The sequence below is a fragment of the Salmo salar genome, chromosome 06 (genome assembly GCF_965601325.2).
Source record: "Salmo salar chromosome 06, fSalSal1, whole genome shotgun sequence".
Taxonomy (NCBI): domain Eukaryota; kingdom Metazoa; phylum Chordata; class Actinopteri; order Salmoniformes; family Salmonidae; genus Salmo; species Salmo salar.
In genome coordinates, this window is record NC_138296.1 from 32,709,755 (window position 1) to 32,727,600 (window position 17,846).

Consider the following 17,846-nt stretch of genomic DNA (forward strand, 5'->3'; position numbering starts at 1 on the left):
CCCCCCTCTTCCTTCTCTCTGTGTGCTTCTCCTCCCTCAGATACAGTAGCAGTATGCCATAGAAATTCTACTGCCACGTGTGGCCTCATTTTATACATCACTTTCAAAGGCTTAATCTTTGAAGTGTTCGCTAATTTCGTCACTGACCCAGGTCACAATGTATATATTGTGACCTGGGTCTTGAAAATAACATGTTTGTTTTATATTACCATTAGAGTTATATATTTTAGGCTTGCTGTAATGCATCTACAGTATTCTTGGTGAGGATTCCTTTCCCTTAAGCCAATGTTAGAGGGCTTCTGAAATACCTACCTATAGGTTCTTTAATGTAGGGGCCGACGCTGGAGTAGAGAAGCAGGTACGGGGAGTTGAACATTTTAATGAGGAACAGAAATGGAACAAGACAGGAACAGCGTCAGCACACGGGTAACACAATGACATAGGAACATTAATCCTGAACCAGGGAACAGAGCTTGGGACAGACAGATATAAGGGAGGTAATGACACAGGTGATCGAGTCCAATAATTGCTGATGCGCATGACGGGGGAAGGCAGGTGTGCGTAATGATGGTGGCAGGAGTGCGTAATGCTGGGGAGCCTGGTGCCTTCGAGCGCCAGGGAGGGGGAGAGGGCGTGACACTTTAACACGTCTACAACCGTGAGTTAAAGGCAACATGTTGTGTTAATGGCGCTTGGTGACCCTCACAACACCACAGAGATATCTACAACCTATAGACGTGTGATATACGTGTGACATACAGTGCATTCAGAAAGTATTCAGACCCCTTCCCTTTTTCCAAAAATGTTTAGGTTACAGCCTTATTCTAAAACATATTCAAATTTTATTTTCTCCAATCAATGTACACACAATACCCCATAATGTCAAAGTACTTTGTACTCTGTACTTTGCTCCGTTCATCTTTCCCTCGATCCGGACTAGTCTCCCAGTCCCTGCCGCAGAAAAACATCCCCACAGCATGATGCTGCCACCACCATGCTTCACTGTAGTGAAGGTGCCAGGTTTCCTCCAGACGTGAAGCTTGGCTTTCAGGCCAATCTTGGTTTCATCAGACCAGACAATCTTGTTTCTCATGGTCTGACAGTCCTTTAGGTGCTTTTTGGCAAACTCCAAGCAGGCTGTCATGCCTTTTTCTGAGGAGTGGCTTCGGTCTGGCCACTCTACCATAAAGGCCTGATTAGTGGAGTGCTGCAGAGATGGTTGTCCTTCTGGAAGGTTCTCCCATCTCCACAGAGGAACTCTGGAGCTCTGTCAGAATGACCATCGGGTTCTTGGTCACCTCCCTGACAAAGGTCCTTCTCCCTTGATTGCTCAGTTTGGCCGGGCGACCAGCTCTAGGAAGAGTCTTGGTGGTTCCAAACTTCTTCAATTTAAGAATGATGGAGGCCACTGTGTTCTTGGGGACCTCCAATGCTGCAGAAATGTTTTGGTACCCTTTCCCAGATCTTTGCTTCGACACAATCCTGTCTCGGAGCTCTACGGACACTTCATTCGACCTCATAGCTTGGTTTTTGCTCTGACATGTACTGTCAACTGTGGGACCTTATATAGACAGGTGTGTACCTTTCCAAATCATGTCCAATCATTTGAATTTACCACAGGTGGACTCCAATCAAGTTGAAGAAACATCTCAAGGATGATCAATGGAAACAGGATGCACCTGAGCTCAATTTCGAGTCTCATAGCAAAGGGTCTGAACACTTATGTAAATAAGGTTTCTGTTTTTTATTTGTAATACTTTTGGAAACATTTAAAAAAAAAAAAAAGTTTTTGCTTTGTCATTATGGGATATTGTGTGTAGATTGATTAGGAAAACAATCAATTTAATCAATTTTAGAATAAAGCTGTAACGTAACAAAATGTGGAAAAAGTCAAAGGGTCTGAATACTTTCCCAATCCACTGTACATGTCTCATTACTCATAACATTACTCACATGTGATGCTGCACACCCCAAAAAATCCTGCATATCAGTATGGGAGAGTGGGTTAAGTTGAGCCAAAGGGGTTTCTTCCATCATTTCATGGACGAAACCACATGGAAAAAGAGGCAAGCAAGTTAGGTCCAAACAGGTGATTTTCACCAAATCAAATTCATTTATTGTGTTAAGAGGTTTCATGATGCTTGTTTCTAAACCAAAGTAGATCATTTTAAGATTGTTCTATACATCAGTTGGGGTCTCTGTAAACTTCAACATGAGGACCTAAACCTAACCTCCTTGTAGCTGTGTGGGCTAATAAAGTCCAAATGTTTAGTGTTCGTAGTTGTATCTAGTATTGTAATTCAATGAGTAGTTATATTTCTAAGTGCATGACCTACAGTACATACAGTATGTGATACAAATAGTCACCTTTATCTAGACATCAGAATGTGCTTATTTATCTATAATAATACGCAGGTTGGAATTTATTGTCATGAATCTTGCCCTGGAGGCAGCTCTGAAGTGAGGTCACTGGCTGGCACAGCCACAAAGTCATCAAAACCTAACCCGAACCTCAACCACACTGCTAACCCTAATGCCTAACTCTAACCTTAAATTAAGACCAAAAATCTCATTTTTTATTTTCATTCATTTTTATGATACAGACTATTTTGACTTTGCAGCTGGCCCATCTAGTGGAAAAAGCTCAGTTCTGCATACGGGGCAAGATTCATGAAAATAAACATCAACCTGTATATAATGCAGGCATTTTCACATTTTCATAAATATATTCAACTATAGCACCAATCGGGCATATTCACATAAGGACTCAAAGAGGAGATTTATATTCAAAGGGTCTATTTATACCACTGAGCGTGTGGTGGAGTATCAATGGTATTATTGGCATTTGGCGGGCATCTATGCTGGGGGCAGAGTGTGACTGATGGAGTTTCATCGTTTTATGATGAGGATGAAGAGAGTGATGCTTTTGGCAGCATGAGAGTACACTTAAGCCTCTGCTCTCTATATCGCTCCATCATTTGGCGGTTTTATTTGACAGTTCCGATGATATGAGTTATAGAGGTATATGTCATACAGTGTTTTCTGGACAAAAGCAGAAGGAGGGGGCATATTCTAAGGAGTAGTAGTAGGGGACTAGGGAAGGTGGCATGGTGGAGGGAGAGTAATGTAAGTTGAATAAATACCATAACATATATGCAGGCCTATATTGCTGGCATCAGGTCTTGCTATGAATAGCATTAATACAACTCTAATGTAGTAATTATTTGTGGTTGTAACTTGGCGGAGGTTGTGGTGGGTCCCAGCCAGGTGTATTTGTTTCCACTGTGCAGTAGTTGTGCTGTGTAATCGCTGCAGCTGTCTTATACCACAGCATGTGTGGGCTATAGAAGTCACTGGGCTGGCAACTATAACTTCACCTGTTTAACGAACCGCTTTCATGTTTTCCAACATGGCAACGGGAAGAGGTGGGAGGACATTTACTAGGGTACTACAGTACTGAGGTAAGCCTGTAAGGGAACATAGGGAGGGAGGGGAGAGAACCTGGGAGAGTAGTATATCACACTGTATTTTATCAGACAGTAATGATGATAAGAAATATAGCCTGTATACATTCCTCAAGTGATGTCTCTCTCCGCTACCCCTCCCCCCATCCGCTGGCACACGTCTGGGGTGAAGGTCTATAGTGGAACAGTGGAGGAGAGAGGATGAGACATGGTAATATGAGTGGTAGAGAAGTAAACGGAGAGAGAGGACAATACCAAATACTATTTGGAGTATTTTAGAACATCTTGTAAATAGAAAGCTTTCAACAAAAAACACTTTGGCACAGAGGAAAATGACACCTCTTTAGGGAAGTAGAATCTGCAGAATGGAATAAACGAGAACCCATAAATATCATCCCAAACTGTCCTCTATCTTTTCCATTCATCTCCATTCATTACCATTCCCTCCGCATCTCTCTCCGTGCCTTACCAGAGGGCGCTTAAAATAGGTCTGGCTCAAAGCTCAGAAAAAAACTTTTATATTAGAGGACATTACCAAATACTATTGCCAGTGTTCCTATCTGCCACAAAATGCTTACAGAGTGTTTATAAAGTCTTAGTTAATGACATATTGGGGCTTAACGGTTCACACTCTGATTGTGAACTCCTCTGGCTCTCTGTTGACTCTGCATCTGTCTGTAATCCATCAAGCCAGAGCTGCATACCTGGGGGGGCATGGTGACGGTCCTGGTATGAGGTAATGCTATACTCACTGCCTCGGTTTAATGAGGGCAGTGTGTGGAAGAGGAGGGAGGAGGGTCAGGAGACGCCAGTCTTTCCCTGCCAATCTGTCCAGGCAGCAGGGCCCAGTCCAGAAGAAGGGGTGGAAATGGGTGTGGGAGGGGTGTGGGTAGAGGGGGTCAGTGGCAGTCAGTGGCAGTCGGTGCCATTTAAGATTAGGGAGGACGGTAAAACATTTTAAGGGCCTTAATTCTATTACAGTATATTGGATGACTGTCATTCATATTCCTTTCACCAAGCTCCGTGTAACAACGATAGGTTTAGACTACGGCATGATACTTGAATTTGTCCTATACCCATCATGAGGTTGCTACATCCTAGCCTACAAATTAAAGTTTAACGTAGGTGCACAGGTCAAGAGACAAATTGGTGTAATCAACGTGACAGACAGGTACACATTCAATACCGCATTGCACACTCTTGCCTGCATCTAGCTGATCTAGGGTGTAATCATTAGTCCAAACAGTTTAAAAACATTATGTTTTGCAACTAAAACAAGTTTTTATTGGACAAATTCAGGTAGGTTCATCCCGTTTAGTTCCGTTTGCTTCTGTTTAAGAAATATTTTGCTACAGAATTGGTGGAATGAATACACCCCTGATCACACAGTTCACTTTCATAGCAGCCATACAAACAGCATCATCACATTTACGCACTCTCCTCCTCTCACATTTTCCCTTCACTTGAGGACTTCAGTGCACAGCACAACAGCTGTCTGTGACCAGGTGAAAAAACCTCTCCAAGCCAAACATTCATACCATAAGTGCTACACACAGCCTGCATCGTTGTCACCATATTAGCTAACGTCAATATACACGACATGACAAAAGTATCGTCGAACATCTCATTCCAAAATCATCGGCATTAATATGGAGTTGGTCACCCCTTTGCTGATATAACAGCCTCCACTCTTCTGGGAAGGCTTTCCACTAGATGTTGGAACATTGCTGCGGGGACTTGCTTCCATTCAGCCACAAGAGCATTAGTGAGGTCGGGCACTGATGTTGGGCGATTAGGTCATGCTGAAACAGGAAAAGACCTTCCCCAAACTGTTGCCACACAGTTGGAAGCACATAATAATTTAGAATGTCATTGTATGCTGTAGCATTAAGATTTCCCTTCACTGGATCTAAGTGGCCTAGCCCAAACAATGAAAAACAGCCCCAGACCATTATTTCTCCTCCACCAAACTTTACAGTTGGCACTATGCATTCGGGCAGGTAGCGTTCTCCTGGCATCCGCCAAACCCAGATTCGTCCATTCGACTGCGAGATGGTGAAGTGTGATTCATTATTCCAGACAACGTGTTTCCACTGTTCCTACATTTTTGAAGAAATTAATTTGTTAAAAACTGTTCAACTATTGTCTTTCTTTCTCTTTGAGTCAATTACTCACCACATATTATGCACTGCAGTGCTATAGCTAGCTGTAGCTTATACTTTCAGATCTAGATTAATTCTCTGATCCATTAATTGGATGGACAACATGTCAGTTCATGCTGCAAGAGCTCTGAGAGGTCGGAGGACGTCCTCCGGAAGTTGTCATAATTACTGTATAAGTCTATGGAAGGGGGTGAGATCCATGAGCCTTGTATTTTTTTTAATTTTTTTTTTTATTTCACCTTTATTTAACCAGGTAGGCAAGTTGAGAACAAGTTCTCATTTACAATTGCGACCTGGCCAAGATAAAGCAAAGCAGTTCGACAACATACAACAACACAGAGTTACACATGGAGTAAAACAAACATACAGTCAATAATACAGTAGAAAAATATGTCTATATACAATGTGAGCAAATGAGGTGAGATAAGGGAGGTAAAGGCAAAAAAGGCCATGGTGGCAAAGTAAATACAATATAGCAAGTAAAACACTGGAATGGTAGATTTGTAGTAGAAGAAAGTGCAAACTAGAAATAGAAATAATGGGGTGCAAAGGAGCAAAATAAATAAAATAAATAAATACAGTAGGGAAAGTGGTAGTTGTTTGGGCTAAATTATAGATGGGCTATGTACAGGTGCAGTGATCTATGAGCTGCTCTGACAGCTGGTGCTTAAAGCTAGTGAGGGAGATAAGTGTTTCCAGTTTCAGAGATTTTTGTAGTTCGTTCCAGTCATTGGCAGCAGAGAACTAGAAGGAGAGACGGCCAAAGGAGGAATTGGCTTTGGGCGCGTGCTACAGGTGGGTGCTGCTATGGTGACCAGTGAGCGGAGATAAGGGGGGACTTTACCTAGCAGGGTCTTGTAGATGACCTGGAGCCAGTGGGTTTGGCGACGATTATGAAGCGAAGGCCAGCCAACGAGAGCATACAGGTCGCAGTGGTGGCTTTGGTGACAAAACGGATGGCACTGTGATAGACTGCATCCAGTTTGTTGAGTAGGGTATTGGAGGCTATTTTGTAAATGACGTCGCCGAAGTCGAGGATCGGTAGGATAGTCAGTTTTATGAGGGTAAGTTTGGCAGCATGAGTGAAGGACGCTTTGTTGCAAAATAGGAAGCCAATTCTAGATTTAACTTTGGATTGGAGATGTTTGATGTGAGTCTGGAAGGAGAGTTTACAGTCTAACCAGACACCTAGGTATTTGTAGTTGTCCACATTCTAAGTCAGAACCGTCCAGAGTAGTGATGCTGGACAGGCGGGCAGGTGCAGGCAGCGATCGGTTGAAGAGCATGCATTTAGTTTTACTTGTATTTAGGAGCAGTTGGAGGCCACGGAAGGAGAGTTGTATGGCATTGAAGCTCGTCTGGAGGGTTGTTAACACAGTGTCCAAAGAAGGGCCAGAAGTATACAGAATGGTGTCGTCTGCGTAGAGGTGGATCAGAGAATCACCAGCAGCGAGAGCAACATCATTGATGTATACAGAGAAAAGAGTCGGCCCGAGAATTGAACCCTGTGGCACCCCCATAGAGACTGCCAGAGGTCTGGACAACAGGCCCTCCGATTTGACACACTGAACTCTATCAGAGAAGTAGTTGGTGAACCAGGCGATGCAATCGTTTGAGAAACCAAGGCTATTGAGTCTGCCGATGAGGATGTGGTGATTGACAGAGTCGAAAGCTTTGGCCAGGTCAGTGAATACGGCAGCACAGTATTGTTTCTTATCGATGGCGGTTACGATATCGTTTAGGACCTTGAGTGTGACTGAGGTGCACCTATGACCAGCTCTGAAACCAGATTGCATAGCGGAGAAGGTGCGGTGGGATTCGAAATGGTCGGTAATCTGTTTGTTGACTTGGCTTTCGAAGACCTTAGAAAGGCAGGGTAGGATGGATTTAGGTCTGTAGCAATTTGGGTCAAGAGTGTCCCCTCCTTTGAAGAGGGAGATGACAGCAGCTGCTTTCCAATCTATGGGAATCTCAGATGACACGAAAGAGAGGTTGAACAGGCTAGTAATAGGGGTTGCAATAATTTCAGCAGATAATTTAAGAAAGAAAGGGTCCAGATTATAGTATTGAAGTTAATGTACCCAGAGGAGGACAGAAAATAGCTGTCCTCTGGCTACACCATGGTGCCCCCCTACAGAGTGCTGTTAAGGCTACCATAGACCTTCACAGAGTGATTTAATCAGTTATTTGCTGACGTGAATATATTTAGTACAGTTTTATCTAAAAAAGATCACTTTTAAATGTTTCACTATTTTTTTTATTCACTGATTAGGATGGTCCTCCCCTTCCTCCTCTGAAGAGCCTCCACTTGAGGGGGTCATGAAACCCTAAACTTTCAATAATCAAATGACCCCAAGGCAAAACACGTTGGTGGGATATCATAACACTCTATTAGGGACATTTCCCTGCACCGGTCCACTGCTCCAGACCCCCAGGGAGGGGGGTGTAAAGATGCTGGTCTTTCACTGCATTACAGTGAATAATTAATTGTGTTATTTTCGCTCCCCTGATGAAGGGAAGCAGCGTCAACAAATAACTCTTCACCTGTTATCACCCCTCATATAGCCTGAGTGTAATTGATACCACGATGTGTCTCACAATCATATACTGTATGTCCAAAACACAAGACATTCATGGCTAATCATTAATATCTCTGATAAAATATGAATATTTTCCACAACACTAGGTTGACCGAGCGCAGGTATTCCCTCTCTGGTGTGCTCAATCCCCTTCCTCAGGCTAAGCACACAGGCTGCAGAACTATTCTTAATGCTGTTTATTGGGAAGCGTGCTTTCTCCATGTCCCAGTGGCTTCTTGAGTACCAGACAGTCGCCATGGGGGAGGGGAAGGCTCCGGGGCTGAGTTGAAGTTCAAGGGGGGGCAAGGATTTGGGGTTGGTGTAAAAGTAAGGGAGAGCAGTCTAAAGGATGGAATTAATGTGGTGACAGGAACACGATCTACATGATGTCATGATGCTAGATTGGCAACACATGGCTGAGACGTAAAGAAATTGGTGTGGAATTACTCTGAGCCAGCCAGGCAGGCAGTATAAACAGGAATAACAGTGGTGAAACGAAGGGTGTGTAAGGTAAGTTGACAGAGTACAGTAAAACAAATAATGAAACATATAGTAAATACAGTACAAGATACTGTATGCCCTTTGAATACATTTACTGTATATAGTTAATAGTCTATGGTAAGGATCCAAACAGGCCACATTAATCGGTTAGCCAGATGAAAGAGTTTAGTAGAGGTGTAAGTGAAGTAGACAGGCAATCAGGGTCAGATAGATTGAGCCTCTGAGGTGCAGAGTAGTGATGTGAAGAGGTCACACCTGACATGGCATAACCCCCTCCGACACATCATCTCGTTCATCTTTCTCCCCTCATCTTATCGCTATGCTTTACTATGCTACTGCTCTACTCTGTTCTTCCACACTACACTCTTAGAAAAAAAAGAGTTTCAAAAGGGTTTTTCAGCTGTCCCCATAGGAGAACCCTTTTTGGTTCCAGGTAGAATGCTTTTTGGTTCCAGGTAGAACCCTTTTGGGTTCCATGTAGAACCCCCTGTAGAAAGGGTTATACATGGAACCCAAAAGGGTTCTTCAAAGGGTTCTCCTATGGGGAAAGCCAAATAACTTTTTAAGGTTCTAGATAGCACCTTTCTTTCTAAGAATGATTCTTCTCCCTCTCTCCCTCCCTGTTTGAGTCTCTCAAATGTCATGTTGCCAGGTGATGTTGAAAAGAGACCATGACATATTTTAGATCCCCTCAGATAGACAAGCATTACTACATACGGGCAATACATTTCACTGACACTTATGGCAATGTTTTGTCAACCGATGCCAGAGCTGCAATGTCTAGGTCTTCACAACAACCAGAACCATGCATAAAAGACCTACGTATTGCTGGTGTTAATGCTGTCTGAATATAGGCCAACAATGTATAAGTCCTCACATTTGAACCACTTTCCCCCCATATCAACAGTATGGGTCTATTACAGACATGGGAAGACTTTGTGATGTAAAAGAGCACAGATCTGTGCAAATAATAACATGAACCTTATTATAATCTATAACCTAATTTTAACAGATATGTGCTATTTTCGATAGTGCCAAATAGATAGTTTGTAGATGTTCAGTAAATCAATTATCTATCAACAACATTTTAACTAACTATCCACTCTAACCATAGACCTAACCTTAACCCTTATCATAATGCCTATAATAATAAAAGTTCCAAACTAACTATTGAGACGAGATAGGCCTGTACCTTGCCACTGCCTGGACTCTCCACCATCACAAAAACAGACAGATTCTCACTATCTTTCCTGCCATCCACTTTTCTCTTTACCTCACTCTACCTTCATAATGAATACAACCTATGTTAATTCAGATGATTTCATCACTTTGTCATGCTTATTGTAACATTTCCCAACAGATATGCCAATAAACTTCATCTATTACTACCGTGAACGCTATGGGGGTATAAAGTGCAAAAACAACGACATATCACATGATCAACAACATACTATCATACGTAGGGAACCAGCCTATGGGAGTAGTAGAGAGTCTGTCTCGGTCGATGACAGGAAGAACACTGACCAATATAGATACACAGAAATCCAAAGAGGACACTAGCTGTACAACAGTATCGAAGTGTACAATGTGTATGACCTGCTTACCTGGCTTCTTGGCTTCGGGCATAGCTGCGATAGTGTGTCTATCTCTTCCTTTGACTGTGTCTCCCTCCCTCCTTGTCTGTTAGTCTGTCTGCTTTTCCTCCTTCATCCCTTTTTATTCCCTACTCCCTCTCCACTACAGTCCCCCTCCCCAGGGAAAGGTTGTCAGATGACACCTAGAGGGGATCCAGGATCTCTGAGGAAAGAAGGAAGGGGTAGAGGGTGAGGAGGAAAGGAAGACAGCATAGAGGTGAAGGGGGGTTTGATGCAGTAATGAAGAGGGCGGCCAGGCTGGAAATTGTTAATTGGTTAACACGGTAGGGCGAGAGCCAGCCCATTAGCTAATTGATTGACACACCGATTAGCATTGATTGACAGGTTGATTGTCTGACTGTTCTCGATCTCACTTTTGACTGTCTAACACAAGACACCTTAGGCAAGTTTCCATTGACCCAGGTTTATCCAACAAAATCAGTGGAGCCCCACCTGTTTAGTGAAGACATCAAACTATGAAATAACACATATGGAATCATGTCGTAACCATTTTTTTTTCAACAAATCAAAATAGATTTTAGATTCTTCAAAGTAGCCACCCTTTGCCTTGATGACAGCTTCGCACACTCTTGGCATTCTCTCAACCAGCTTCATGAGGGATGCTTTTCCAAGTCTTGAAAGAGTTCCCACATATGCTGAGCACTTGTTGGCTGCTTTTCCTTCACTCTGCAGTCCAACTCATCCCAAACTATCTCAATTGGGTTGAGGTTGGGTGATTGTGGAGGCCAGGTCATCTGATGCAGCACTCCATCACTCCTTCTTGGTCAAATAGCCCTTACACAGCCTGGAGAGATGTTTTGGGTCATTGTCCTGTTGAAAAACAAATGGTAGTCCCACTAAGCGCAGACCAGATGGGATGGTGTATTGCTGCAGAATACTGTGGTAGCCATGCTGGTGAAGTGTGCCTTGAATTCTAAATAAATCACTGTCAGTGTCACCAACAAAGCACCCCCACACCATCACACCTCCTCCTCCATGCTTCACGGTGGGAACCACACATGAGGAGATCATCTGTTCACCTACTCTGCGTCTCACAAAGACACAGCGGTTGGAACCAAAAATCTCAAATTTGGACTCATCAGACCAAAGGACATATTTCCACCGGTCTAATGTCCATTGCTCATGTTTCTTGGCCCGATTCACGCAGTCTCCTCTGAACAGTAGATGTTGAGGTGTGTCTGTTACTTGAACTCTGTGAAGCATTTATTTGGGTTGCAATCTGAGGTGCAGTTAACACTAATAATATATCTTCTGCAGTAGAGGTAACTCTGGGTCTTCCTTTCCTGTGGCGATCCTCATGATAGCCAGTTTCATCATAGCGCTTGATGGTTTTTGCAACTGCACTTGGAGAAACTTTCAAAGTTCTTGAAATGTTCTGAATTGACTGACCTTCATGTCTTAAAGTAATGATGGACTGTCGCTGTCACGTCCTGACCAGCAGATGGAGCTATTGTATTAGTTTTGGGGTCAGGAGGTGGCAGTTTTTTTGTGTGTGAATGTTTGTTGGTGATTGGGACTTCCAATTGAAGGCAGGTGTGTTGAGTTGCCTTTGATTGGAAGTCCTATATAGGTGTGTGTGTTTTTCTTTGGGGTTGTGGGTAGTTGTTTTTGCACTGCGTTTGTAGAGCCTGTAAAACTGTTGCTGTTGTCACCTTTATTGTTTTGTCAGTGAATACTTTACTCCTTTTTTTTAAATTAAAACCATGAGTATTCACATTTTCGCTGCGCCTTGGTCCTCTTGTCTCCAGTACGACATTTTCCGTGACGAGTACGACATTTTTTGTGACAGTCGCACACCTGTTAATTGAAATGCATTCCAGGTGACTACCTCCTGAAGCTGGTTGAGAGAATGCCAAGATTGTGCAAAGCTGTCATCAAGGAAAACGAGTGGCTATTTTGAAGAATCTCAAATGTAAAATATATTTTGATTTGTTTAACAATTTTTTGGTTACTACATGATTCCATATGTATTATTTCATAGTTTTGATGTCTTCACTATTATTCTACAATGTAGAAAATAGTAAAAATAAAGAAAACCCCTGGAATTATATGTAACTTATTTTGTACATAATGTTTCTACCACCGCATCTTACGGCAAAAAAGAGTTTCTGGATATCAGGACAGTGATCACTCACCTCGGATTAGACAAAGATTTTTTCTTCAACAAGCAGGACGCACAGGATGTACTTCAGACACCCGACAAGGCCAAAATCTCCGTCATTGGCAAGAGAAAGAGACGCAGGTACAGAGGACACAGAGCGGGGTGCCTCGTAAGTATCCGCCGATGGCGAGTGTGAAATCTGCCTTTACCGTCAGTATTACTTGTCAACGTACAATCATTGGACAATAAATTAGACGAGGTACAATCACGAATATCCTACCAACGGGACATCAAAAACTGTAACGTTTCACCGAATCGTGGATGAATGACGACATGGATATTCAGCTTGCGGGATATACGCTGCACTGGCTAGATCGAACAGCACACTAAGACGAGGGGGAGGGCGGTCTGTGCATATTTGTAAACAACCGCTGGTGCACAAAATCTAAGGAAGTCTCTAGATTTTGCTCGCCTGAAGTAGAGTATCTCATGATAAGCTGTAGACCACACTATTTGCCAAGAGAGTTTTCATCTATATTTTTTGTGGCTGTTTATTTACCACCACAGACGGATGCTGGCACTAAGACCGCACTCAGTCAGCTATATAAGGAAATAAGCAAACAGAAAACCGCTCACCCAGAGGCGGCGCTCCTAGTGGCCAGGGACTTTAATGCAGGGAAAATTAAATCAGTTATACCTAATTTCTATCAGCATGTTAAATTCACAACCAGAGGGAAAAAAATTCTAGATCACCTGTAATCCACACACAGAGACACATACAAAGCTCTCCCTCACCCTCCATTTGGCATATCTAACCACAATTCTATCCTCCTGAATCCTGCTTATAAACAGAATATAAAGCAGGAAGCATCAGTGATTCGGTCTATAAAAAAGTGGTCAGATGAAGCAGATGCTAAACTACAGGACTGTTTTGCTAGCACAGAGTGGAATATGTTCTGGGATTCTTCCGATGGCATTGAGGAGTACACTACATCAGTCACTGGCTTTATCAATAAGTGCATCGAGGACATCGTCCCCACAGTGACTGCACGCACATACCCCAACCAGAAGCCATGGATTACAGGCAACATTCACACTGAGCTAAAGGGTAGAGCCGCTGCTTTCTAGGTGCGGGACTCTAACCCGGAAGCTTATAAGAAATCCTACTATGCCCTCCGACAAACCATCAAACAGGCAAAGTGCCAATACAGGACTAAGATTGAATCGTACTACACCGGCTCCGACGCTCGTCTAATGTGGCAGGGCTTGCAAACTATTACAGTATACAAAGCGAAGCCCAGCCGCGAGCTGTCCAGTGACAGTAGCCTACCAGACGAGCTAAATCACTTCTATGCTTGCTTCAAGGAAAGCAACACTGAGGCAGCTGTTCCGGATGACTGTGTGATCACGCTCTCCGTAGCCGACGTGAGTAAGACCTTTAAACAGGTCAACATTCACAAGGCCGCGGGGCCAGATGAATTACCAGGACGCGTGCTCCGGGCATTTGCTGACCAACTGGCAGGTGTCTTCATTGACATTTTCAACATGTCCCTGATTGAGTCTGTAATACCAACATGTTTCAAGCAGACTACCATAGTCCCTGTGACCAAGAACACTAAGGTAACCTACCTAAATGACTACAGACCCGTAGCACTCACGTGCCATGAAGTGCTTTGAAAGGCTGGACATGGCTCATATTAACACCATTATGCCAGAAACCCTAGACCCACTCCAATTTGCATACCGCCCAAACAGATCCATAGATGACGCAATCTCTTTTGCACTCCACACTGCCCTTTCCCACCCAGACAAAAGGAACACCTATGTGAGAATGGTATTCATTGACTACAGCTCAGCGTTCAACACCATAGTGCCCTCAAAGCTCATCACTAAGCTAAGGATCCTGGGACTAAACACCTCCCTCTGCAACCGGATCCTGGACTTCCTGATGGGCCGCCCCCAGGTCGTGAGGGTAGGTAGCAACACATCTACGCTGATACTCAACACTAGAGCCCCTCAGGGGTGCGTGCTCAGTCCCCTCCTTTTCTCCCTGTTCACTCACGACTGCGTGGCCAGGCATGACTCCAACACCATCATTAAGTTTGCAGATGACACAACAGTGGTAGGAATGATCACCAACAGCAACAAGACAGCCTATAGGGAGGAGGTCAGAGACCTGGCCGGGTAGTGCCAGAATAACAACCTATCCCTCAACATAACCAAGACAAAAGAGATGATTGTAGACTACAGGAAAAGGAGGACCAAGCATGCCCACATTCTCATCGACGGAGCTGTAGTGGAGCAGGTTGAGAGCTTCAAGTTCCTTGGTGTCCACATCACCAACAAACTAGAATGGTCCAAACACAGTAAGACCGTTGTGAAGAGGGCACGACAAAGCCCATTCCCCCTCAGGAAACTAAAAAGATTTGTCATTGGTCCTCAGATCCTCAAAAGGTTCTACAGCTGGAACATCGAGAGCATCGTGACTGGTTGCATCACTGCCTGGTACGGCAACTGCTCGGCCTCCGACCGCAAGGCGCAACAGGGGGTAGTGCGTACGGACCAGTACATCACTGGGGCTAAGCTGCCTGTCATCCAGGACCTCTACACCAGGCAGTGTCAGAGGAAGGCCCTAAAAATTGTCAAAGACCCCAGCCACCCCAGTCATAGAATGTTCTCTCTGCTACCGCATGGCAAGCGGTACAGGAGCACCAAGTCTAGGACCAAAAGGCTTCTCAACAGTTTTTCCCCCCAAGCCATAAGACTCCTGAACAGGTAATGTGTGTCCCAACCCCTCTTTTACGCTGCTGCTACTCTCTGTTATTCATCTATGCATAGTCACTTTAATCATACATTCATGTACATATTACCTCAATTAACCCGACTAACCGGTGCCCCTGCACATTGGCTACCCGGACTATCTGCATTGTGTCCCACCACCCCCGACTCGCCAAATCATCTTTTACGCTGTCATATATGCATAGTCACTTTAACTATACCAACATGTACATATTGCCTCAATTAGCCCGACTAACCGGTGCCTTTATATATCCTTGCTACTGTTATAGCCTCGCTACTATATTTAGCCTCATTACTGTTATTTTCACTGTCTTTTTACTGTTGTTTTAATTTCTTTACTTATCTATTGTTCACCTAATACCTATTTTTTACTTAAAAATTCCACTGTTGGGCTCGTAAGTAAGCATTTCACTGTTGTATTTGGCGCATGTGATTTGATTTGTATGGAATGACTAGGTGTGCCCAAACTTTTGACTGGTACTGTATATATATATATATACTGCTCAAAAAAATAAAGGGAACACTTAAACAACACAATGTAACTCCAAGTCAATCACACTTCTGTGAAATCAAACTGTCCACTTAGGAAGCAACACTGATTGACAATAAATGTCACATGCTGTTGTGCAAATGGAATAGACAACAGGTGGAAATTATAGGCAATTAGCAAGACACCCCCAATAAAGGAGTGGTTCTGCAGGTGGGGACCACAGACCACTTCTCAGTTCCTATGCTTCCTGGCTGATGTTTTGGTCACTTTTGAATGCTGGCGGTGCTTTCACTCTAGTGCTAGCATGAGAAGGAGTCTACAACCCACACAAGTGGCTCAGGTAGTGCAGCTCATCCAGGATGGCACATCAATGCGAGCTTTGGCAAGAAGGTTTGCTGTGTCTGTCAGCGTAGTGTCCAGAGCATGGAGGCGCTACCAGGAGACAGGCCAGTACATCAGGAGACGTGGAGGAGGCCGTAGGAGGGAAACAACCCAGCAGCAGGACCGCTACCTCCGCCTTTGTGCAAGGAGGAGCAGGAGAAGCACTGCCAGAGACCTGCAAAATGACCTCCAGCAGGCCACAAATGTGCATGTGTCTGCTCAAACGGTCAGAAACAGACTCCATGAGGGTGGTATGAGGGCCCGACGTCCACAGGTGGGGGTTGTGCTTACAGCCTAACACCGTGCAGGACGTTTGGCATTTGCCAGAGAACACCAAGATTGGCAAATTCGCCACTGGCGCCCTGTGCTCTTCACAGATGAAAGCAGGTTCACACTGAGCACGTGACAGACGTGACAGAGTCTGGAGACGCCGTGGAGAACGTTCTGCTGCCTGCAACATCCTCCAGCATGACCGGTTTGGCGGTGGGTCAGTCATGGTGTGGGGTGGCATTTCTTTGGGGGGCCGCACAGCCCTCCATGTGCTCGCCAGAGGTAGCCTGACTGCCATTAGGTACCGAGATGAGATCCTCAGCCCCCCTGTGAGACCATATGCTGGTGCGGTTGGCCCTGGGTTCCTCCTAATGCAAGACAATGCTAGACCTCATGTGGCTGGAGTGTGTCAGCAGTTCCTGCAAGAGGAAGGCATTGATGCTATGGACTGGCCCGTCCGTTCCCCAGACCTGAATCCAATTGAGCACATCTGGGACATAATGTCTCGCTCCATCCACCAACGCCACGTTGCACCACAGACTGTCCAGGAGTTGGCGGCTGCTTTAGTCCAGGTGTGGGAGGAGATCCCTCAGGAGACCATCCGCCACCTCATCAGGAGCATGCCCAGGCTTTGTTGGGAGGTCATACAGGCACGTGGAGGCCACACACACTACTGAGCCTCATTTTGACTTGTTTTAAGGACATTACATCAAAGTTGGATCAGCCTGTAGTGTGGTTTTCCACTTTAATTTTGAATGTGACTCCAAATCCAGACCTCCATGGGTTGATAAATTGGATTTCCATTGATTATTTTTGTGTGATTTTGTTGTCAGCACATTCAACTATGTAAAGAAAAAAGTATTTAATAAGAATATTTCTTTCATTCAGATCTAGGAGGGTGTGTGCCTGTTTAAGTGTTGCCTGTTTTGCATGTTATTTTGGCATTAATACATGTCACATATCAGTTTGTAAACAATGTAAAAATATATATTTCAGTTAATAAAGCCCCATAATATGGTGTCTTTTTTGCTTTCTTGAGTAAGGCACACTCTCTCTTTCTTCTTGAATACAAAAATAGAATTGCTGATTGAATAGATTTTGGCAATCATAAGTGCTTTCATTTCAAGGACGTTGACCTAGACTGCTCTCAGCGGCATGCACGTACGTATGTGACATTGTTCCATTATTCATACATGTGCATGGCAAACATGTTTCCAGGCCAGAAATATAAATTACAAGTATGTGTCCCAAATAATGCATCAAGGCTATGCTACTTTGTGAATTCTGAAGTATATACAGTTGAAGTCGGAAGTTTACATACACTTAGGTGATAATTAAAACTCGTTTTTTCAACCACTCCACAAATTTCTTGTTAACATACTATAGTTTTGGCAAGTCGGTTAGGATATCTACTTTGTGCATGACACAAGTAGTTTTTCCAACA

At 43.9% G+C, this 17,846-nt stretch overlaps 1 protein-coding gene across 1 annotated transcript in view; it reads right to left on the reverse strand.

Moving 5' to 3' along the window:
* Positions 1-10,396, reverse strand: part of mypc1 (Myosin-binding protein C, slow-type) — a 47,209-nt gene extending 36,813 nt beyond the window's left edge. The window contains exon 1 of the mRNA NM_001146386.2: positions 10,311-10,396. Coding sequence (NP_001139858.1) covers positions 10,311-10,332 — 22 coding nt within the window. The 5' untranslated portion in view covers positions 10,333-10,396. The remainder of the gene's footprint in view (positions 1-10,310) is intronic.
* Positions 10,397-17,846: the final 7,450 nt, after the last annotated feature.